Raw genomic sequence first — 24,967 nt, forward strand, 5'->3', positions numbered from 1 at the left:
CACAGCACTCAGCTTGGTGTTGTCTGCAAACGTGCTGAGGGTGCGCTCGATCCCACTGTCTATGTCATTGATGAAGATGTTAAACAGCACTGGTGCCAATACGGACCCACTGAGGGACACCACTTGTCACCGATCTCCAGCTGGACATTGAGCTGCTGACCACTACCCTCTGGATGTGACTGTCCCACCACATCCTCATCCACTGAACAGTCCACCCATCAAATTCATATCTCTCTAATTCAGAGAAGGGTGTTGTGGGGGACCATTTATATGGCAAATACCAATGACTTAGTCCTGAACTACCCTTTCACCATTTGAATATGATTAAGGTTTCAGAACACTGAATAAGTGATCTGGCAAAACACTTGAGTTCTTCCTGTCATTTGGGAACTGGACTAATAATCCCATTTGGTTTCCATCTCCACCGCTTTTCAGTTCTCCATCTCAAAAAAAATCTGTAATGAAAACAAAAGCCATTACAGAAAAGCTTGCATCCAAGTTCAATACACAAGATTGTAATGGAAACACACTTCTGAGATTCAACCATCTTTGAAGAAAGAGGCCTTCCCATTTTGGAAGAACAAAGGCTGATTACTAAGTCAATAAAATTCAGTTGTTAGGCTTTACTATGACAATAATGCTTTGTAATTGTGTTTGAAGATGCAGATCATGATGTAAGAAACACAAGGAAGATGAAACATTTTAACTTCAAAATACCAGTGAATTTTTGTTAATAATGAAGTGTTTTCCTCACGTCTAAAGCAGGTACTTTGTAGTCCTCGAGAATTACTTCTGTTATTTTTAAAAATAGTGCAGTTATTTTACGTAGATGCCTACAGACTTGGAGCAATATATCCTACAATCTTTTTTCAGTCTCCCAGGCCTTCTGCTGAAGGATCGCAGTGAACTTGAAGTCGAATCAATCAGCGTGATTACACATTGCTACTGTAATGTCTGCACACATTAAAAATCGTCTAAAGAAAGATAATTTGTTCATATTATTGCAAGTTCATTCTTTAAATCTTACTTAAAAAGCACATTTAAATGTGAGCTCTATATATCTTTGCCTTCTTGGCAAGCCTGACATTGTCCACTGTGCCCTGTGTCCTGCCACGTGTCCAGGCCCTGTTCCGTACTTTTTCTTAAAAACAAGCCAGCTTTGAGCTTGTTTGCAAGGACTTCATCACTTACTCATTTAAAAGCTGACTTAATCTGCACATGGAAAAGCTCCCCTGCTCTCTCCTTCACAGCTTCTTCCAGCCTCTACTCCGTTCTCCCTCTGAACATGGACAATGAGTTTTCCTTCTCGGATGCTGCGGGATGCCATAAGCATGGTCATTAAGAAAGCACAGCCATCAAAAATCTTTCTGGCTTTTCAGGGCGAGAGGTGAACTACACTGGGGAGGTGGATTTTTTTTCTACATCCCGCTTATCTAATGAAGTTTTACATCATTCATAAATTGGATGTGCTAAGTCCCAGTCGCTAGGCTGGCGCTGAGGGATGGGTCCACGACTGAACACGAATGAAATACTACAGCTTGACAAACTGCCACTTCTTGTCCCTTCAATCAAATGGATACACCTTTAGCTGCAATGTTGAAAAAGTGTTTACACTTTTGATTTCTTATTTCATCACTCTTCCAAGACAGACAAAACCAAAACACGCTCAAGTGTCTTAGCCAAGATGTGTTCATTCTCTAACCTCTACCTGCTTTCACGTAATTCCCTGAAGTGTGCTAAATAAGCACCAAGAAATTTTCAATTCTTAGAGATTTGCCCCGTTGAATTTAAAAGACAGTAGGCTACATACCTTAAACCGGTACCCTGTCTTTGAAAAAAGACTACCTCTGCAGGTTAATGGCATTCTCAACACAGCTGCATTTTATTTTTTTTTAAGTTTTCACCATCCGCAAGTAAATCTGCATTATTCCAATTTAATGTGCTACAGCATTGCCTCTCCTCTCCACTAAATTAACAGCAGAAACTGAAAAGAAAGCAACTTTCTCCAGGGATGGAGACACTCCCCAGAGGCTACTTCCCTCTCTTCTCACTCCAGCAATCCCAGTTCTCCCCTTCCCAGACATTCTCATGTCAGTCACGGATTATTAATTTACCTACACACAATGGAGGGGAGAGAACACAGTGTCCTAGAATGATTGTTTGGGAGACACCACTGCTGTTCGTTTTTCATCAATACGTTTTTATTCTCAGTGAAGATCTTCTTGGAAATGTTTTACATGTTGCAGCTATTTTGTTTCCTCCACTTTAGTCACTTCCAGTCAAGCAGAGAAATATGAATGTACTCGCTCTACCCCTGCTCATTAGTTCTCAGCACATTTTAATCAGCAGGTTCCCTTGCAAACTCTCGGGTTTTGTTTATGTTTTAGTAACCCGTTTGTCCTTACAACAATTTAATTTGAAAGAAAATCTGCCGTACAGCACTAAAGACAGCAATCTTGAACCAAGGTACAAAGGCTGAAATAGCCATCCGACTGATTCTGTTACTGCCTCCCAGAAAAACATGGTCATCTGCCACAAATTTGGCTGGAGAGAAATCATTAATACAGCACTGGTCTGACCTGGCGACCTGAGGCTTCATTCAGCATACATGGGTAACTGCATAATTAGAAACTAAAGTACATGAATTTCACAAACCAACAGCTCTTTTAACATTATTATCACAACATCCCTGTTATGTGAATAATTATAGCCCCTACCTACTTTTTTAGACTACTCCTCTATTTTGTTTAAAGATCTTTACCAAACACTCACTGACTTAGGTGATTTTCTTTCCCTACCAGCAGCTCCCTGTATTACGAGGTGGCACCTCGTAAGGGAAGCAAAGCTTCAAAACAAAAACATCTGGTTCACAGATACAGGAGTAAAGTCAATGCACAGGTTTTTTTCTTTTTTTCTGTATTTTAAAATGTTCAGCTCAAAGAGAAGAGCTTGACATCTGCAGCATCCCCCATCCCCACATCCATCAGTGCTCCTGTAACCAGTACCAGGCTGACCCAATCTTTTCAGCTTTGAGACACCTTTCCAAGCCACTCTTTGGCATCTCCTTTTGCAGGTAGGTACCAAGGGAAGGCAAACACCTGGGCAGGGGTTCCCAAAAGTGTTTTGTGCTCCCCCAACCTCCCCCAACCCTGACTTCCAGTCCTAACATGAGGTGTGGACCAGACAGGATGTCTTGGCCCCTCTGGATGAAGATCTATTTTCTAGAAGACACCTTTTTGAAAGCTTATCATGTATTCTTGCTCATAATACATTTAGAAACCAACCTCTGCAATGCACTGTCAATATATTTTTTGTTTACAGGCCTAACAAGTAATAATAACAGGCCCCACTGAAGGAGGCAACTTTTCCTTCCTTATACTTAGAAAAGCAAAACTAAGCAAAGAGAGGAAAAAGGCAGGAAGACAAGGGATAACAGTCAGATAGGAAGAATTTTGTTTTCTTTGCATAATTACCTAGCACATCTGCAGGCTAGACAAAGAGTACTTGCAGCCAAAAATTGATTTTTAACTTGCTTCTCCTAGATAATCTTTCATCTACTGATGAATTTGAGCACATAATCCATATTTACCACAGACAGTCACTTGTCAGATGTCTGGAATTATTGAAAATAGAGATGCCTTAACCTACTGAAGCTCCCCCACAGCAAGAAAAATTACTTTTTTTGAAGGAGCTTCTGGGTACATTCAGGAGGAACGGAAGACAGATCAGCAAAGTGCCTGACAGATGATTCCTGTGCGCAGCCACATCAGGGGCCAAGGAACAGATAGGAAGGACAATACTGAGCATAACTTAATGTGAATTAACAGCGTTTGAATGAAAGACCTGGGAGAAATTAAGGAAAGCATCCAATGGCCTGTTGAAACTATACAGTCAGGGAGAACTAGATTACTAGGCAACTACCAATACCATGGCTTGCAATGGCAATGTGTTAATAATTAACAGTAGATATGAATAAGAGTGGGCTTAAAGCTAAAACCAAAAGAGAACAAAACACAGTTCAGCAATAGCAAACTAATGCTCTTACAGCCCTATGCATTTTTATCTTCCTTATGCAGCACTACAATCCACCATCCTAGTGTAGCAGCAGCTAACTGTGTCTATGAACCTTAAAATGAATCTTATTCAGCACATCGTGTTCGCAGCTATTTACTGACGTGACAGTCTCAGTAATATGTTTTGGCAAAGCTCGCTAAGGAAGCCAAGCATAGTCTCTAGTTCACCAACTTCACTTGGAACCTAAAGAAGTGCTCTTGGAAAACTGGTCAACGTGATCCCGTTGCTCTGAGCTGAACCCCATTACCACTTGAGATATTAAACAGTCATTACTCTGATTAAGGCATTATTTTTCTTATGAAGTTGTTAGAGATGTGCAGAAAATAGCTTTTGTTTCAGTGAAAATCTTTGGTCTAGATGCTGCTCTTATTTATGATCTGCCGCCTGGAATATTTAGTTATACCCATGAAGTGTGAAGCACCTGCAGATGTACACTGATCAAAATAGAAGAGAAAATTGGTCCACTGTGTTTCTATGTAGTTAACTACTAAATTTCCCACCAAACCAGGGATTCTCTGAAAATACTTATGGAACAGCATCTAATTCTGTGTCTCAGTAGACTCCTAATAGCTGAAACATCTCGTCTCAAACATTTAACACAGTATTCTCATACTTTGTCGCAAAAGATGACGCACACACAGTGAACTCATACCTACTAAAAATGTTGGTTTACTCCTATTTCTAGGAACGAAGCTGAAACGCATTAACAAGTTAAGCTTTTTATACTTCCTCTTCAGTTCTTCCTCCTCTTTTTCATCTGCACAGCACTTACTGCAAAGCCCCAAGTATCCGACCAGAACGCTCTTAATAGAAATATCAGTACTGTTAATAGCAATACTCATCTACACAATGCAACAGTATGAAGCGAAGACAGACTACCTGAAAGACTTTTCTTGAATGTTAACTTTCTATATAGCCAGGCTTGCAGAGTAAACTGTAGCATGCCATATGTCCTGGCGCTCATTCTTAATTTCCTTTCATCATTGTTTTACCCAATATGAAAATTATTTTTCCTGCAGGTTTTTGCAAGGATATGTTAATGTATCTGATTTTATATTTTAATAGAATTTCACAAGCCACTAGGCCTGAAACATATCAGTAATTGCTGCTAAAATGGGTGTAAATCGTCTTGATCAAATCATGAGCGTAAACAATTTTTTAATTAGGCTGCTTGAAACTCGCAGTAACCAGATATAATGATTATGCTAGTCATCAGGAAAGGCAGCATGTTTAGCAATTTATCTCCCTGTGTTTCCCTTCCACCTTCCTTCAAGTTAATGCAGAGCAAACATATGTGTCGAGGTTCATACATATGACCACTTCCTAACACAGAGGCATACTTGGCACTAACCGTTCTGCAAAGACTGCTGCTTAGACCAAACCATCAGATACAATATTCCACTTCTACGGCCAGGGAAACCGCCCTGGACACTGCGACAGACGGTCTCCATTTCGTTTGTGCATTCTCTGATGTTTGTTATACTTCTTCGAGGAGTAACTAGGTCACAGAAAACTGTGCTAGAAAAAAGGGAAAATCATTTCTTCTGCTATATACAACTTCAGCGTGTGTGGGGAGAAAAGGTTTCCAGCACCACCAGGTGAAGACAACAGAGGAGTGGGAGAATCACTGGAACAGCTAGGAGCTTCATAAAACTGAACCTTTCCGCAGAAAAAATGAGCCCATCCGCCTATCTCTGCGCTGGCTTTACTGTTTACTGTTCAAAGCACGTTTTCATTTTCCTTGGAAACCACCTCCCGAAAAGTGTGTTTTGGTTTGTCTCACCTTGGGAAAATATTGGCGTAGATTTTTATAATATACTTTCCTCTCCTTCTTATAGGCTTTCTATAAAGAGTGAAATAGCTTAGCACACAATTGAAATAGACGGTACTACCAGGAGCATCACTAACATCTGGGTCAGCAGGTACTGAAACAGATGAGACGACACATCTCCCTCGGATACTGGGAAAAACTTGCACGCGTGCCCTGTTCATAGCCAGGCTCTAAAGGCTGTTCCCAACCTACCGAACAGGAGCGAGGAAAGACAACCCGAGCCACTGAAAGGCAACTGAGAGCCTACCAAGCTTACAGCTCGATGTCCTCTGCTGCCTGCACCGTGATAACAGGCACTCCTGGGACGAGGAACGCGAGGGGTGATGCCTCCTGAAATAAATATTCACGTCAAGTTGGTGATGTAAGTTGGTTACAAATGTTACTCCTTCCTTGGAGTTGCTAGAAATTTCCAGGACTACGCTGGTGTATGGCTACGGCCTTTGGGACGTTCATGTCCTAACCAGAAAAACAGTGTGTGCACAATGACTGTGCCCAATTAGTATTTATCGTCGTTAGGCAAGTTCTATTTCGTGATCAATTTTTCATTTCTATTGAAGAATAATATCTCCTTAAATGGCATACATGCACAGTTTAGCAAAGTATTTTAAAACACTTCAATACTCACATAAATGATCTTTCACAAGATATGAAAAGGAAATACTACTACTGTTTACCCAGTGATACGGGGTCATAACTCATTTATTCAGTAAATAACCGTAACAAAAGCAATTACAGTTTAGAATGCCAGTAAACACCATCTCTTACAATTCACTTACAAAAGCAGGCTTACTAAGAATTGTCAATGGTATTTTTAAATAATACCTTTAGGTTGCTTCTTAGCCAACCTTACCAATGATTCTCCCTTAAAATATAATTATACATATTTTAATTTGGATTCTGTATACATAGAAAAATCAGGGAACTCATCTCAACTGCAACATACGTTCATCTAAGAAACACAAGCAACTGATAAATGACCCACAAATAACATACTTGCTAATTCTCTCTTTCAGACTGGATATTCTAAGCATTTTAAGACACTAAGAGGTATAATTAGTTGTAGGAACAACTAAAGACTAATTACCAGTATAGGAGGAAAAAAAAAAAATCAAAAGCATTACTATAATTAGGTTCATTTGTTTCACTTGGAGAGGAAAAAATCCACAGTATTCTGGAAAACAGTGCAACTTGGATTAACATGATTTTCTTGAAATCACTAGAGTTAGGATATGAAGTCACAACTGATAGTTTATTGAAAAAAGAAAGAAATTTTATAATCCTCTCTACATAAAGGTCAGCTACCCTCAACAAACTTTCCCATGTACTGTGCTTTCTAGAAACAGATTTTTCTTCATTTCCACTTAATGCTACACATAATTGAAAGGACAAGAGATGCTAATTTGATCTTCCCAAATGTCACACACTGAAGAGCAAATAAGAGCTAAAGCAGGTACATTTCTGATGTGCACACCTTCTCAAGACCCTACATTAATCAGTGTCAGGAGATTTCCAAGTATTTTGTTTCACAGGTCTTGCAATCAATGAAACATTTAGTCTCCAACAACAGGCCTCTTATACCTCATTACAGCATGGAAAAGTTAAAAACAATTCTTAATGACTAGGACGCATTCAGGAGCACTGGCTAACTATCACTGCATAAAACCAGAGCTCAATCTTTACAAGAAGGCCATTAAAGCTATCAGGGTCAGAATTTGACTTAATGACAATTCTCCTTTTTTAAAAGAATTTGCTCATCTTTGTATTTCTGTTTGTGAAACTTCTTCAACAGCATTTTAAAGCTAACTCCTATTTTAAACCTCATCAGAAAGCAATGTTACAGTAAGCAAACTGCACGCTCAGATTCACTGAAGAGGGGAAAATTGTAATACTGAGTTGAAGGATTTCAATATAAAGCTGTTAAAAGTCATTTCAGATGTCTCAGGGAATACAGTAACAATTATCTCCTGAAAGACTAGATATGACAGAGGTCAATTTTGAGTTACCCATGTTTACACCACAGCCTCTTCCCCTGCATCAGGTGCTATCTCTTCTCTCAACAGCGGGGACACCGTGGAACCTTCCTACAACCTTTTCAAACCATAAATGACTCCAAAACATCTTTCTAGATCATTTATTTGGTGCCATTTTTTTGGTGTCACCTAGTGAGGTGGTCGATGCCTCAAGCTTGTCAGTGCTTAAGAGGCATATGGGCAACACCCTTAATAACATGTTTTAGCTTTTGGTCAGCCCTGAATTGGTCAAGCAGTTGGACCAGATGATCACTGTAGGTCCCCTCCAACTCAAATACTCTATTTAATTATTCCATTAGATTTGCACAATTTACCTGCCTGTTAAAGCACTGTGCAACTAAAGAGGCCAGCGACGCTCAAAGAACCGTATTCCAATATTTTTCACAATCGTACACGAGTGAGTAACCCCTCTCTCACGATGGGGTTTATTTTATGGGAATGACCGAACACAGGACTCCTACCTCTGTAACTAACCGCTGTTTCTACCAGTTCATGGGTGGGCTGTCATTCTCTGTGCGTTAGGAATGATAGCTCTCCTGAACGTACAAAACTCCGCCGCTGTATCCTTTCAGTAACATCTCTCATTGTGATCGATGCACACAATGGGGAGCAAAAAGGGACTGTCAGATAGGGAACAAATAAATAAATCTTACTGCCACGACCTGCCAGCTCCAACTGTTCTCAAACACAGCACCGGGCACAGACAACAGTGCACCCATTCTGTTCCTCTGCGGTGCCCATGCTGGCATGCACTTCGTCAGCCGGAGGGCTCAGGGCCGTGGCTCATTTTTGGTATTATCTGTACTAATGCTACAAGCCCAACCACCGACGGAAGCCATTTCATGCAAGGACTCCGTTCAAGCAGGAGGAGACAGCGCAGCGTAGATGAGTAGATCCTCTGCATCTTCGGGAGCTCATGGAGACTATAAGCCAAATTTCAAGCTAAGAAGGCCTAGCAGAGAAACAAGTTCAAATTCCTCCTAATTAACAGCTGTTAAGAGACCATTTGCCGTGGGAAAAGTTTGTGCAAAAGCACAGCATTCTGCTAAAGCCTTCTGCAAAAGCAAAGGGGAAAAAGCTTTCCTTCTGTGCTGCCAGGTAACATAACGTATTTTATTCTTACAAGGAAACTTACTATTTTCTCCAACATAAAAACAGGTTTGAAACAATTTATAGTTCTTCACCATCCTACCTGCAGTGCTACGTGAAAGCAAAAAGAAGCCTGCTGGATGTTTCTTTAGAGCTGGCTCGATCACATGCTGCTGCAGGTGATGGGCTCCTGCCAAGCATCGTTGCACTCTGAAGAAACTGTTTTTATCAGTCAGACTTTCAAATGGGCATTTATATTCATTGGACACCTCTCAGTATTAGTACAAGGGAGCATGTACCCTCCCTGCATCAGTACAGTTGAGATACCGGGTGGTATTTAGGCATTATTCATGGTGGTTTTATTACTTACAATTAGAGCTTTTGGGCCAGACCCTCAGCTGGCATAAACTCAGCACAGCTCTATTTAAATTAAAGGAATCATGCTAATTTACACCAAATTATGATCTGTGCTGAAGGTCTCTAAGGATTATCTACTTGATACATCAGTTATTTTTACCTAATTAAACCAGTTGAGTGTGCTTCTTAGTAAATTATGAGCCATCTATGATATTTATTCATTGAAGAGCTCAGCCTCTTAGGCAATACTCACATATTGTCTTTCTTTCCTTCCCTTCCCTTTTTTTACTGAATATATCTCATTACAACTTTGGAGCTACATTATCCAATCTTCCCATACAAAGTTTGCATGGGAAAATACTTTTTGCCGAGCACTGACTGTTTTCAGTTTTGTGTTTCTTGCACACCAAAAGCTCTCATGGCTTTGAAGAAAATTTTAGATAACTGAAACATGGTGGATGAGCTCTTCCGCATCCTTATTTCATAATTACTGTGTAGCTACCAAGCTGATGCCAAGTTCATATTTTCTAACGCTCCAAAATATTACAGCTGTAAAATCCGGAACATCATGTTGCCCAAAAAACCTTGTTCTGCTTGGTTTTGCCTTTCCTAGACCTCTGCTTTTGTAACCATTTATTTTATTAATATACACAGCACATTGGATGCAATATCTTTGTTTTGTATATTCCAAAGAGTAAAGCACTATGACCACGAAAATTGGTATTAACTTTGACTGGCAGAGGTGCCAGTGTTCTGCTAAAATTTCAACAGTATAGCACTGATTTCAGTTGTTCTATATAATAACTTTAACAGCTGTCATGGTTTAACCCCAGCCGGTAACTAAGCACCACACAGCCGCTCGCTCACTCCCCCCACACCCAGTGAGATGGGGAGAGAATCAGAGGAAAAAAAGTAAAACTCACAGGTCAAGATAAGAACAGTTTAATAGGACAGAAAGGAAGAAACAAATAACGATAATGATAACAATAATAAAATAATAATAAAAGGATTGGAATATACGAAAGAAGTGATGCACAATGCAGTTGCTCACCGCTCGCTGACTGATGCCCAGTTAGTTCCCGAGGGCCAGCTCCCCCCAGTTCATATACTGGGCATGATGTCACACGGTATGGAATACCCATTTGGCCAGTCTGGGTCAGCTGCCCTGGCTGTGTCCCCTCCCAAATTCTTGTGCCCTGCAGCCTTCCTGCTGGCTGGGCATGAGAAGCTGAAAAATCCTTGACTTAGTCTAAAAACTCCTCAGCAACAGCAGAAAACATCAGTGTGTTATCAACATTCTTCTCATACTGAACCCAAAACATAACACTATACCAGCTACTAGGAAGAAAATTAACTCTGTCCCAGCTGAAACCAGGACAACAGTTTTGTTATGTAATTTGCTCGGCTAGACTACAGGCACAGAATCCCTATTAAAACAATATTTTGTGTATATTTGTAGGTATGAAATAATGAGGAAACCAACATTTTCTTACTGCGATTCACAACTGCATTATGACGAACCAGAATTCATTTTTATTAATCCAAAGAAAAAATTCATCTCTCTTACCTTTTATTTCTGTCTTCTAACTGCAAGATGTAGACCATGTCATCGGTAGTGTGAAGCTTGGAACTGCTGTCTCCCCATTTCAGCTTCAGGCTCTGAGGACCTGCTGCAGCACACTCTAATCGAGGAGGTAAGGGTGGTAATGGCCTGGTTTTTGCTTTAATAAAGTGGCTAAATGGTCCAGCTCCAATTTCATTGACAGCCTGGATCCTGATCCTAAAAAGAACAGCAAAAAGGTAAATGTTAAATAAAATGCTTTCACAAGGCTCTTGGTGTTAAAAAAAAATAATCTCAAGAGACAACAGAGCCTTCTGGACCTCACTTCTCTGTCACTAACACAGTGCCCGCTCCCAGCTACCAGTGCTTTGCTTTGGCAAAATGAAAGGCTCTGTGAACACAACAAGTATTATAAACCTATTTATATTGTAAGAGCTGCAGTGAAGATACCAAGAAATGCAGTAAGGCTGGGGGAGGGAAGATTTGGGTAAGCAATCTCAGAACCTGACGGCAGTCCCTTTAACCACATAAACAAGGGACAGCAGCACAGATACAAGTGCAACCTGGAAAACATGAAACGTGTAACTACGAACAAAATAAAATGCAGAAGCGTGTTGCGGTTGTTTAACAAAGGTCATGGACTAATTTAGGTGAAATCATTAAGTGAAAGCATTGGCGTCACTGCCATGAAACCCATCCCCATGTTGGTAAGTATCTCCAAAGAGCAGTATTATTTCAGCATGTGCAGCATCTCACAAAGCACACTTTAAGTACATGAAACTCTACTGGGAAGAGCCAACCGAGAAGGTTAAATCCGCAAACCTTCCACATGTCTTACACAAACTGTGGAATATTAACCGTCAGTGAACTACCTATTAGATGAAATAAAAGTTGGACTCAAGTCACTCTCACAAGATGCACAAAAGCTCTTGAGCTGTTTGAATCAGATTAAGGACATTTAGAAGAAGAGAAAAGCAGACCACCTACCTAGTCATAGAAGTTTTAATTTGGAAATACTCTTAAGTCTGAGCTAGTCTCCTGAATTCTATTTCTTAAGATAATGACTCCTGGCTTCTGTTTTGTCACTTTCTCTTACCTGTCTGCACCTTAGCTTAATAATTTGCACAAGGAGGAACTGCTTACAGGAACGAGTGAAGAGTAGTAATCTTTTACTATGGTAACATCAGCAACATAATCATAACAGAAATGTGAAATACGAATTTTGAAAGAGCTTTGAGGACTGTGTAAAATAGAAATATTGGTACAGACGAGCCTGAAAGGTTTCAAGAGTTTGTTAAATCAAACTGAGAAGAAGAGAAAACAGTATGGGCAAACTAATTAGGTTTTTTAGACAGTTCAGCCTAGTTTAGATAGCTGGACAGATGCCATTTACTTTGGAAATCCTATGCACAGCAGCGTAGTATTTTCTCATGGGAAAAGAATCTCTACAAGAAATGTTGCTTCTTCTCAAAACTATCAGCCACCAAGAAGCCAGAAGTCCCTAGGAAAGGTGGTAGGGGGAGAAGGGAGAAGAGCAGAACCTGGTATATCCCTACGACTGCCTGCTTCAGAGAAAGCAGAAGATAAATAGAACTGTCTTTGGCTGGCATAGCTACTTATTTTGATTTAAGTACACAAAGTGATAGAAGTTCATATAAACAACATATGAAAAATTACTTTGCTTTGAACATCAAGTTTTCAGCTCTACCATTAGAAAAAGATTAGGTAGAGTTAAAGGGATAGGGAAAAACACTCCAGAGAACAATATTTCTCCTTAAGAAAAAAACCAACAAACCAAACCCACCAAACCACATTTTCTGCAATTTCAAGAAAAAAGGTTAAATGATTAATAAACATATTGCAAAATAATAGAGCCTTATCTACTCATTAGGCAGCTGAAGTAATTGTACACTGTAAGGATGTACTGCATTTAATGTGTGGTTAAAACCTTTGCTTGTTGACCTAGCCATTAACAAGGGTAAAGTATTGCTTGGTGTGGAGCTGCATTTTCCTTTTAACCTTCCTTTTAGTTTCAGGAAATGCATCTTGACCACCTTACAACACCATACAACGGTGATTTCATCCTCTTCCCCCCAAAGGGTGGATGGTATGGAGAAAGATCTAGCGGGAGCCTCCTCTTCAACTGCTGCATACAAGCATTTGACAAAAAGAACAAAAGGATTCTGTAGTATCTTAAGAAGCGTAATTAATACAGGCATTGATCTTACTTCATATTATGTTATTGGTTTGCTTCAGATTGAGGAGTCATTACATTAATATTTAATGGTCTTTCTAGTAAAAAAAAAAACACTGAAAACTGCCTGAATTTTCACTGGATTCTGGCAAGTTAGCCATTAGCACATGCACATAAACAGTAACAGCTACATTACAAAATGCTACTACTTTTTTGTAGATTGCTTACAGCAACACGCTCGAGAGTACATAGCCTTTTTTTTGGTTTTATTTTGTATTATTCAAAGTCCCGTTAACAAAGCCCCGCCTGTCCTCAAGCATCGTAACTTTAACTCATTTCCAAATGGCAGCTACCACACTAGAAAACCAGCAGCGGTTGAAACGAATCTCTCTCAAGTACCACATCGCATTTCTTAAGCAGAAGCTGATAGGTGTGCTTTTTAGATAGGTGCATGAACATACATCTGCATTTACTTGTCTTCCCTTTGCTGGGTAATTATTCGCACAAGGTAAAAATGTGTCCCTTCCCTCATTCGTTGTTGCTTTCATCTGCTGCACGGTGTTCTTGCTCCCCCCTTCCGACTTCGGAGCACAGTAAGACTGATGGAAACTCTTAAGCCTTAAAATAGACACAGACATCTTGCCAGATGAACGATGATACTGGGAAAGCAAGAATTGATTTATTTGACTCTAACATGGCTGGATGTGGCTACCCTGTTTCTGCTGGTTACAGCACCATAAAACTCTTTGTAAATTACCACCATCATTCCCAGGTCCTGAGCTTTGTCAGACAAGCACAAACAACTAGTTTTGGCTTTCTGTGCACACAGCAGCGTAACCTAGACGCAGCTCTCGCCTCCCACCGAACCAACACTGAGTGTCTCCTCAATGGATGTTAGGCCTTGGAAATGTCCACAGGGAAGGGGAGAAGGAAGAAGGGAAGAAGAAAGCGGAGAAAGGAGGACCGTCCGGAGGAGGAGGAGGAGGGAGAACACCTTGTTCTGCAGCATCTTTGCTCCAGCTCAGGTGTTTTCTCATGTCCCTGTCCCGCTTTGTGACACCCGGAGCTCCTCCAGCGGCTGGGTGGCACAGCCATAGCAGATAAGGTAACTTCCACAATTAAGTGGAAACCAACTACTGTTTACAGAACTGATACTGGGAAAAATCAACACTCTATTTTTGTGTAAGAGTAGTATATAGACATGTAGAAATATTTGCAATAAAACCACTTCCTGAATTCCTTTCAACTTATTCACTAATGTTTTCTAAGTTAAAACACCCCAAATACCGTCTTGGAAAGGTGGTTTTAAAATCTGACTATCACAATTTGAAAGTAAGTTTTTTGAAAATGTAAAGACTACATTTAGAGATAGTACCTAATTCTGCAGAGCCTGGACCAGTAATATTTGTATTCATTCTCACATTTTCCCACTGCATCTTTTAAACATTCAGAAAAAAATATATCAGACTAGGCATATTTAGAAACCATTAAAAGATCTTCAACAGACCACTCCATCTTGTAATATTCTTGACCCAGGAAAATAAACACACTAAACAGGATGCTATTTTCAGATTGGTCACAAAATCCTTTGTATAGTATTCCAACAAACTGAAAAATCACTTTTGAATTTATCTTAGGGTCTGACATGAGAAGAGTTTGATTCACTAGTTCCCATAAGTGGAATGCCACCCGTTGCAATACACGCGCCTGTGGAAACCTGTGGGAGTTAAAATGCCACGGACTTCAAAAGGGAGGAGAAGCAGCACGCTCCGCCATCAGCAGCAGCCTAAACGTAAGGGACAGCCATCACACGCAGCCCCCACAACAAGCCAGCCCCACAGATCCGCACTCGGACCGCGTTCTTCTGAGGCTGGAACAAGACTTAGTTTTATACTCTCAAGCATAGATTTTGCTTTATAACCCACTTAAGCACTGCTGTCTTAAGCATCCATGTTCATTCTTCTCTCTTCATCTTGGAAGATCTTTTCCTTAATATAGTTTAGAAGTTTAAAATGTCTAGAATCTTTATTCCTAAACCATTAAGGGTTGCTATTAAAATTTAATAAGGCTACTATGTGTTTCAGAAGAAAATAAGCATTCTTAAAAAACAGAAGCTGTTTTGCAGTGAAGTATCTCAACAGCACAGCACAATTAACTATGGAAAGCGTTGAGCGAAGCTTGGGAACAGAGTGTAACAGAAAATTGGAATTTCTATTACTGTTAAATACTCCTTTATTGCGGAATATTTATTAACTCACTTCTAGTTACATCAGTTCACAGAAAACCAGTCCAAGTATTATTACCCTATAATCAGAGCTCCCAGAGCTTCACGGCTATGTCCATAAAACAGAAAGACTGCAGAACTCTCAGATATATTTCTGCAGCTGCTCACCAGCAATGGCTGCATAGTGCTTTTGCGAGGCACCTGCTTTTTGGAACAGGAGTGCTGGTCTGTGTCCGACACTGGAGAAGTCCTCTTGAAACCAGCCCTACGCTGGCCATGAGCAGCATGGCAGAGGCGTGCCCCAGTTCCTCCTGCCTCCAATGTCTTTTGGGATGCAAATCCTCCTTGTGGCATGCTGGCTGGCTTTGCTACTAAGATACAGACCCCATCAAACTTTTCAGCTTCAAGGCCACCTCCGCAAAGAGCCTGGAGTTTGCTGGGTGTATACTGGAGTTGCTCGTGTATGGCCATTCCCACACAGGAGCTGGAAGCAGCAGAGCAATTGCAGACCTAAGCTAACAAGTCCAACGGGGTGGACGCACGTAGAGATGCTGTTAGAATCACACTGCTATGGCAAAACAACGTTCCTTTCCCATTTTGGACTTGGTGGATTCCTAATAACCAAGATTTGCTTTCAATTTCGGGTTCCCACAAACAAAAACATTGACGGTGAAATTCCAATGCAACTAAAACATATAAGTGCTTTGCTGATTTACTTCAAATTCTGCTGAAACTTTGGCAAGAGAGTTCAGGGTCTCAAACCCAGTAGTATTTGGGATGTTTAGTCTAGGAAAAACAAGGCCTGGAAGAAAACACGTTCACTGCTTTTAAACACAGTACAGAATAAACACTTGAGAGAGAGAAGAGCTAGTTAAGGTAAACAAAGTTGACATGAAAAGAAAACCCACTGGTGAACAAATTTAGAGACTGAGATCAGTGGTGTCCTGAAACACTCTTCTGATTAAAACAGGGAGGGCAAAACCGCCAGCACCTTCTAGCATACAGCTTGAGAAACATGTTTCTTAAGGATGCATTTATCAGGGCACAGATGTTCCCTGATGAAGACAGGTGTCAAGATAGGCTTGAAGAAGAAATATCAGTGAAAGAGTTAACGATTGATAGCAAAACCACTTTGACCTGTCTATTTTTATCAGCAGAAAAATACTTCAAACTATACGTAAGGTGCTTTTGCAACTCAACTGCAGTAATTTGTCTTCCATGACAGGCATGAGATGCAAGATTTAGGGTTTTCTTTCTCCTGTTTTATTAAAGAAAAGAGCTTTCATATATTATTACTTCTGATTAGTCGTGCACTGGTTTGTGCTCTTCACGATAATTTTTTTTTTTTTTGTAGGAACTTAGTCTTACAACAATATTTAAAACAGTTGAACTTAATGCTTGTTCTTCAGCCTTTCATTTGGATCAGAGACAAGCAGACTTCCTGACTAAAAATATGTGATTTAACATGGTGCTTTTTACAAAATAGCCAAATAAGAACGCAAAAAAAAAAAAAATTAGAAAAATAAAAAAATATTCCAGTATGATCTCAGTGTAATGACACTTTTCATGGCAGCAGGAGTAAGAACTTCATGGACGAGACTGCAGCATGATTATAAAGAAGCGTAATGTCCCGCCCATCCTTTCATTCTATATCTCCATTTCCAGGATTTGAAGACAAGGACATTTCCCTAAAAGAAGCTGTAGACAACCAAGAATCAGCTAAAAAAGAGACTGAAGGAGGAAGACTTCAGTGAAGAATTCAGATGGTCCATTCTGGCTGTCTTGACTGTGTTGCTCAAAGCTCTCATTTTGCTTTAGCTTTTGACTCTTGACTGAACATATGAGGAGAAACCAGGGAGTACTAGACCGCCCAACGATGGTGCAGTTCCACAGCTGGGTAGCCAGTCAATAGACAAACTCTTCAACTTCTTATGAGTTTTATTAGGTTTTTGACTAGCCTTCAATCAGTTGGGTTCCCTGGTCTGGCTTCGGGTAAGATCAGATAAGCACCAGTGCCCACTCAAGGCAGAGGGCGAGAAAGGCAGGAGAAGACGGAGACGGAGGGAGGTCAGAAGCGTGACAACAGCAACCTCAACTGGCTCAAACCCTTGTGCAGCTTTACTCGTGTGCAGTATTTTCACAAATACCTTAAACCAGCTTAAGCCAGCATGCCTGCTAGAAGATGTGCTGGCCTTCCTTTCTCTCTACCTGTTTACAAGGTAAAAAATATGATTAGTTTTCAACAAGACCCGTTTTCCCAGTCCGGAATGGTGCGATAGCACTTTTCTGGCACAAAAGGAGGGAGGAAGAGGCCTCCTTTGACAGCAATACTAGCTTAAATTGACCACAAAACTAGGATCTTAAATAAACACAGCAGAAGACAAAAAAAGCGCTTATATTTCATCACTACCTTTGCCACAAAGGATCACAGTGTTACAAGCCACCGAAGAACTGGAGACAGCAATAATGTAGGCACATTTTCTGGATTTATGCGAGTGATCTGGAACGGAGGGGGTTCCGAGTCACCAAATTCCTATTTTGCCTTCTTTTTTCACATTGCCACAGGAATATATATATATATATATATATTTTTAATGAATCTACATTTTTTTTTTATATTACATGGTTTTAAAATGTAGATATTCCAGGCAAAGATCAGGAACCACTGTACTAAGACACTGCAAGCAATATATGTTCCTCGCTTTAAATAACTTCTAGTACACATATTTGTATACTTGCTACAAGAAGTTCTCGTTTGGTTACATGATGGAATTTGAGAAATGAACTTTTCATTTAAACTCTGCAAGACCTGTAGGATTGTGACCTTGAATACAAAAAAAAAAAAAAAAAGAAAAATACTGCAGAAGGTCTCCACCATGTCTAACTTTACAACAGTGTAATCAGATTTCTGTTTTCATTAGAACAGTACTTAGAATTTCTTTTGTCACATCTTCTGTTGTATTGCTGTTCATTGCCTGCATGGAACTGGTTTGTTTGTTTTTTGGTTTTTTTTTCATAATTAGCAATTAGGGGAAAAAAAACATTAAAATAATAATAATAAAATTTTGGCAACGTCACTTAAATATTTAGACTCTGAAGCAATATAAAGAAATTGTTTTTAAATTCAGATTATGTTTTAATTAATCTCCATGTGCTAGAAACAAAAAATAGCAGTAGCTCTACAAATAAAAGCTCATTGCATGCAAATCTCTATTTCCTCACAGGGACCAATAATATAAACCCCTGGCACAGTACTGCTAAGCATCTGAAAAAACATGAGATGTCGCATTCTAATCTTAGTTATTTCCCATTTTTTAAATTTATTTATCTACCAGCGTAACCTTAACTTAGCGGAGCAACTTAAAAAGAAGGGGAGGTCAGAGATAATGCAAGGAGAGGAGAAAGAGGAAAAAGGGGGGGAGAAAGCATTATTTGAACATGAACTACCGCAATTCATTCCATAAAGGAACTATTGCAGATTTCTATGCTCCCTAGGTTGGTTGTTTGGGTTGTCAGGTTGTTGGTTTTTTTTTTGGTTTTTGTTTTTGGGGTTTTTTTTGTTGTTTTTGGTTTTGGGTTTTTTTGTTGTTTTTGTTTGTTTGTTTGTTTTGTTTTTACTCACTCTACATGCCACAAACATTTCCTATATAAAATTAAGCTGTGTGATCTCATCCTGACTGCTCTGTATCACGTCAAAAAAATTGTACTCACCGGTATGAGGTTTCTGGAAGCAAATCATCGATAACGTAAGTTGTCACATTTCCTACTGGAATGCTGATGTCACCCAAGTCAATGTTGTATGACGTAATCTCAGCTCCGTTATTGCATGGCTCTTCCCAGTTCAGTACAAGGCACACAGAGGGGGAGAGGTGATGGGCATCCACGTGCTCATCCTCCAGCACAGAGAGGGTAGAGACTGCATCAGGCACAGACGCGGGGATTCTGCAGGTTACCAGGTCACTGTAAGGTCCAGCTCCTGCCTGGTTAATAGCCTGTGTGTGGAAAAAAAAAAAAAAAATTTACAGCATCAGTGTTGTCTTTCACATGTCTATCAAGTTGATAAGAATGAACTGTGCAGCCTGGAAGAGCTGCATGCATTCTTCAAAGAGGATGCACCACTGGCTTATTCTCTAAAGCACGACTCATACCCTCTACCTATACTAGAACAATTAACATCTTCCTTTTGTTACTCAGGGGTATCAGAAAAACTGGAGAATATTTCTCTTTTCCCTAACAGCTATTTAATCAAACTTAACAGTAACCTTTTTATCAGCAGCAAACTTTGTTTAGTAAGGGAAAATGTCACAGTCATGCTGTCAGTGACAGGTGACATCACGTTGTTCAGCAAATTGGCCACCCCAAATTGTTGAGCCGCCCTGTATAAAATCCTTAGTACGCTGCAGAGTATAACATCAGATGTTTTATGCAAGCAGAGTACCCCTAGACATAAGGGGCATTTGGCTTGCTGAGAGCTACACTGGTTCCTAACTCAGAGAATGGATAGCTAATGTCATGCGAAAAAGTTTCCGATAAAGAATATAGGAACTCAGCATGGCGTCAAGTCTATGACTCAGATTTCCCCAGAAGTCACAAATCACTAGCAAACCACCACCAAAGCACATAGCTCAAGAGAGGAGAGCTTCTCATCTTGACTCGTAGATCCAGGATCCCAGTGGAAACCAAGTTTCAAAATCTGGCCCGCTTCTCATTAATTGCAGAGGCTCTTGTCTTTGCAAGGTCAACACTGCACAATTGTACCGAGCTGGTTTTTTATCAGTTGATGCTCAGTTAGTGGCAAATGCTGTATATGCTGCACTGGAATGGCCGAGGAATTGACTAATGTTAACTCCTCAGGATTATTATAAGCTCCTGTGCACACGATCACGGAACCATGGAGACTGGAAGGAACCTTGGGACACAACTAGTCCTAACTGCTACTCCAAGTGGGGGTCAAAGCTGAATACAGACCAGGTTGCTCAGGCTTTTGTCCAGTCGGGCCTTGAAAAATTCCAAGGATGGAGATTGCACAGCCCCTCTGGACTACTGTTACAATCCTTAATTGCCCGCACAGCGATAACTTTTTTCTTTATATCTCATCTGGACGCCTCTATTTCAACCTCTGCCTGGAGCAAAACTGGACGCAGTATTCCAGGTTCTCACGAACGGCACGTTAACGGGCAACACCACCTTCCCTCCGTCTGCTAGCTGGGCTCCTCCTGATACAGCCCAGCGTGCCGCTAGCCCACAACGTACGTGGAGAGCTTCTGATAGCACATTATGGCACAGGCTGAGCTACAGGTGGTCCAGAAGGCAAAGACCTTCAAAAGCAGCCTTGACATTACCCAGCATCGTCCACCATCCACGTTTCCTTTGCATTTGGAAAAACGAGCCCGGAGTCTCCCACCAGATTACAATTAATTAGAAAACTTGCGTTTACAATGTTGCCAGTAGAACTATGATGGCAAGGAAGGGACGTGTCAAACAATTGTTTGATTTCTTATCTGTGCTTCACTGTAGTGAATAACTTATTTCTGCTATGCAGAATACAAACACAAAGCCGTGTTCTGTTTTTCCAGGAGGCGTTTTGTTCAATTGAAGAAAGAGATAATAAAGTTAAGATTTGTCAGCCTTTAAAAAACCCTTCAAAACAAACCCTGCTCCAGGGACATCTTCTATTTAGTGAAGCGCTCCCAGAGCTGTTAGAAGTGAGCCTTGTTTCCTGGTCTGCCAATGATATTATTTGTCTTGCCTCTAAACCAGTGTTTAGCAATCTGTATCTTGCTCCAAGCAATTTATTTTCAGTGATGCTTTTAACTGCTTTATTGGACAATCTCATCATCCTAACTGATGGGAATTTCATTCTACTTTGCTTCCTAGATATCTCCCCCCACCCCCTGCAAATGACACAATATTCCCCTTTGCAGAAGCCACAATTGTTTTCAGGAATATTCATTACAGGAAAAAAGTTGAGCAACAGTACAGACAAATTGTCTGCCCTGCAGTTATATATGCCTGATTTCTCAGTTCTCTCTTTTTATTGAGTTACTGTAGATTGAGATAACAATACTGTGTGTTTATTAGAAGGCAGAGTAAATGTGGTTTGGGGAATCTTTATTTTTAAAAAGCAAAAGAAAGATTTTTCTGTTAAAGCTGCTAACAGGTAAGAAAATCTGATATTATTCTCTCCTTTTTATTTTAAAAGAAAGACTAGAATTTCTGAAACTATTTAACTTTCCTTCTTTACCTGCTACACATACTTTGCTCTTTTTTTTGGTAATTGTTTAAATGTTCCAGTGTTATGAGAAATTCGTCTCCATATAATACACAGATCAGATCTAGAGGATGAAGCCCTCTAGAAAGTAATGCACGGGTCACTGATGGACTTCAATGAAATGTCTTAGTGCTGTCCTGCATTTCACTTAACTTCTGCCTGTGGATTAAATTACATCGGCTGTGTTAAAAACTGGGTAGATTTGTGCAACATTTTTGTGGCAGGGAGTTTAAAATGAACGCCCACTCAAAAATCAAAGATGCTATACAGCTGGCTGTTTCCATTTTTAAGATTAAAACCCCCTTGAACTCCCCGCCGCTCACCGCAGAAGTGGTCTCACGGTCTCCTCCCTGCCCAGCGGATGCTGAATGCTTTCCCTCTTGCGCAAACAAGAGGCGGCACTTTCTGGCTCACACTTCCAAGCCACTCATACGCTCTTTCAATTCGCCTTCCCCAACAGTGCCAGTGCAAGGTAGACGGCCAGCTATGACCCAGTCAGAAAATACAGTGGAGTGTACTTAGAGGTGTGGGGCCCTAGCTCCTTGGCTGCTGGCCAGCTGCTCGAAAGCTACTTCGTTAAAAAAAAAAAATAAAAATTCAATGTCCTGTTTAAAAAAAAAATAAAATATAAGAAGGAAACACTCAACAGAAGCATGTTGTCCTTGATCAAAGAAATGACCCTGGGTGGTCCACACGTTGCCAGCTGGGTGGGTACGTGAACTTTTGGTTGGATTACTGGTGGTATTCTGTCTTCACATACAAATAAATCTTGTGGAAGAGTATCTTGGGCAAAAATATTTTTACTTCACTCCCACTTACTTTACTTTCCATTTACTTTTCAGCAGACATAAAGGAGAAGTGCTGTATTTTTATTTTCATATATATATATATATGTGTAAAAAATATATTTTAACTGTTATTTTTTGCTGAAAATAACAGGAGAAAAAGAGATCAGAGAAAAAGAAATCATACAGAGACTCACTTGAGATCCCATCTTACAAATCTAAGAGACAAAATGGTAAAGATGAGGACTCACTTCCTGGCAACTACGACCTCCTATATATATAGGAATCCACTCGGCTGGTTTTCTTTACTTGATAAATGAAGCAGATGTTGGAGTTTATTATTTAAGCTAGGGGAATCTTCAACATCCAGTTGGGAGGTAAATGTTATTTACATCTCATTACCAAGGAAAACAAAAATAATTTTTTTGGAAATTGTCTAAAACATTATCATTTTGTTTTAATATCCGAGGGCAAGGTGGCTGTTAAAAGCATTATTCACCAAAAATAAACCACACTATACACGAGAGCAATTTTCAAGAGCTAAAAGTTATACCAACTCCCTTGTTTATCACTCTGAATTGTGCAGAATCTAAATCATTCCGTTATATAGCAACAGTCTGCATTATTTAAATAAACATACATTCCTTCTGACTTAGAGGACACATAACTTCATAGTGGCTAGTGATAAAAATGAAAACACAGTGGAAGGAAACTCTGTTTACATCTCAGATTGCAATGCATGCAAAACCTCTTAACTTCCATACCTGTAGCCTGCAGCAGTAATGCGCTGCCGCTGACAATTCACTTATTTCAAAGCAGGTATCTGTGCCGCTATAGGCAAGTTGTAGAGATTCCTCATCTTCTCCCCACTCTAATCTGTATTCAGAGATGTCAGCACCAGAACATTCAGGACTCTGCAACACAAATATTTATGTGGTTCAATTCAGAAATGAGCACTTCAGGTCTCCGCATTTCACTTGGTAAGGAATAAAGTACGTGGAAAAAAACCCCACATTATTTTTTAATTAATACACCATTACTGCTGCAAATGCGCTGAATTAGTGTTCCCTAATAGGTTACTGAAACAGGCCAATTCTACACAAAAATTATCTGACAGAAATTCAGAGAAATGAGAAAGCTACTTTGAGTATGCAGCTGCTTTGCTTTTCATCAGGACACTCAGGAATAAATCATCTCTCCACTGGCTTGGCAGCAGCACAACCGTGGAGAACACAAAAAAGCATCAATCTGGTGCAGGCTAGTCGAGTGATCAAAACGCAGCTCTGGAAGAGCCAGCCTTCAAGCCTGAAGTAGTTACTCATGTTACTGAGAAAAGAATAACCTGAACAAGCGAAGAGCTTGTCTGAGGTTTTCAGTGAAAGTCACCCATCAAGCTAATGGTTCCAGTATGGGACACAGGAGTGCGGACCTGGGTACGTTAATATCCACAAAAAGACTCCTGTAGGATCCCTGTGTCCTCAGCAATCCCTTCGTCATCCTGAAGCCTAGGGGACCATGGAGTAAATACCTGAATTTGCTGGAGATGAGCTAGTGCAGGCCTAACGGCATGGTTCCCCAAACAAAACATTTGGGGTTTTTACCAGAACTACCTAGAGCTGTACTGCGTGGACCGGAGCAGCGCGGGGAATCACGGCTCTCCGTGCGGAGGTGCGGTCTAGGATATGGCAAAGACTTTGTGATTAGGGCACGCGAGGTGTAATTTCCAGCAAAAGGATCCAGCGCGTTGCTGCACGCCGCAATGACCATCCTGCGCACGCACGTGGGTTTCTCTAGCTCTGCCTCCGAGCTTCCAGCTGCTTGAGTAGGAGCGTTCAGAATTGCTAAGCCAGCGTTTCAAAACAATGTGTAAAAAAGGCATAGTAGGCACCACGGCGTGCTCTTTAGCCAGACAAAAAAAACTCCACAGTCCTGCTCTGGTTTTCCTTCATATTCATATCAGCCAAAAAAATGATAGACTCTTTAAGGAAACATAACCATTGCAAACCACATTACTCCTTCCCTAGCTGCATTTTTAGCTAGAATAAACAAATATATCCTGCATATAAATATGGAGCCTACCAGAAACACTGCTGCATTCGCTCATGGCTGGGGAGAGCAAATGCCATATACTCATTTAAAAGGTAACATTTAAAAGTTTCGTGCAACTTCTAGCTTAGTGTCACAAACTGTTGCAAGAAATATTAACAAATACCCCCAAACTGCACCAAATGCACCTGTTCCGTTATAAAACCGAACTCAGATGACATTCGTATCTAGATATGCTGTTAGCACAATCAATTTAGTCGAGCATCTCACGAACATTAATAACTTCTTTCTCAACAGCGGCATCCTTTTGTGGAGGGCCACAAAGGATGCAGGGTTGGAACGGCTGCTAGGTTTTCAAAGAAAGTCTGTGGCAGAACTACAGCCCCATTGCTCCATATCACAACATTATTTATGACAACATCCTTTCCTTTCTGCCTTAATCACATAACATATGTAGATCTTTTTAATGACACCCATCAACCCCTCAGCATTTCAGCTAAGACTT

General features: G+C 40.3%; 1 protein-coding gene across 2 annotated transcripts in view; it reads right to left on the bottom strand.

The window, feature by feature from the left end:
- FNDC3B (fibronectin type III domain containing 3B) overlaps positions 1–24,967 on the bottom strand; it is a 210,000-nt gene that overhangs the window by 18,795 nt on the left and 166,238 nt on the right. For both annotated transcript variants that reach the window (XM_049803975.1, XM_049803976.1), the window contains 3 exons: positions 23,181–23,330; positions 19,072–19,352; positions 10,949–11,161 (listed from right to left, as the gene is read on the bottom strand). In XM_049803975.1, the coding sequence (XP_049659932.1) occupies positions 10,949–11,161; positions 19,072–19,352; positions 23,181–23,330 (644 nt within the window). The remainder of the gene's footprint in view (positions 1–10,948; positions 11,162–19,071; positions 19,353–23,180; positions 23,331–24,967) is intronic.

Source organism: Accipiter gentilis, chromosome 6 (assembly GCF_929443795.1).
Source record: "Accipiter gentilis chromosome 6, bAccGen1.1, whole genome shotgun sequence".
In the NCBI taxonomy this organism is placed as follows: domain Eukaryota; kingdom Metazoa; phylum Chordata; class Aves; order Accipitriformes; family Accipitridae; genus Astur; species Astur gentilis.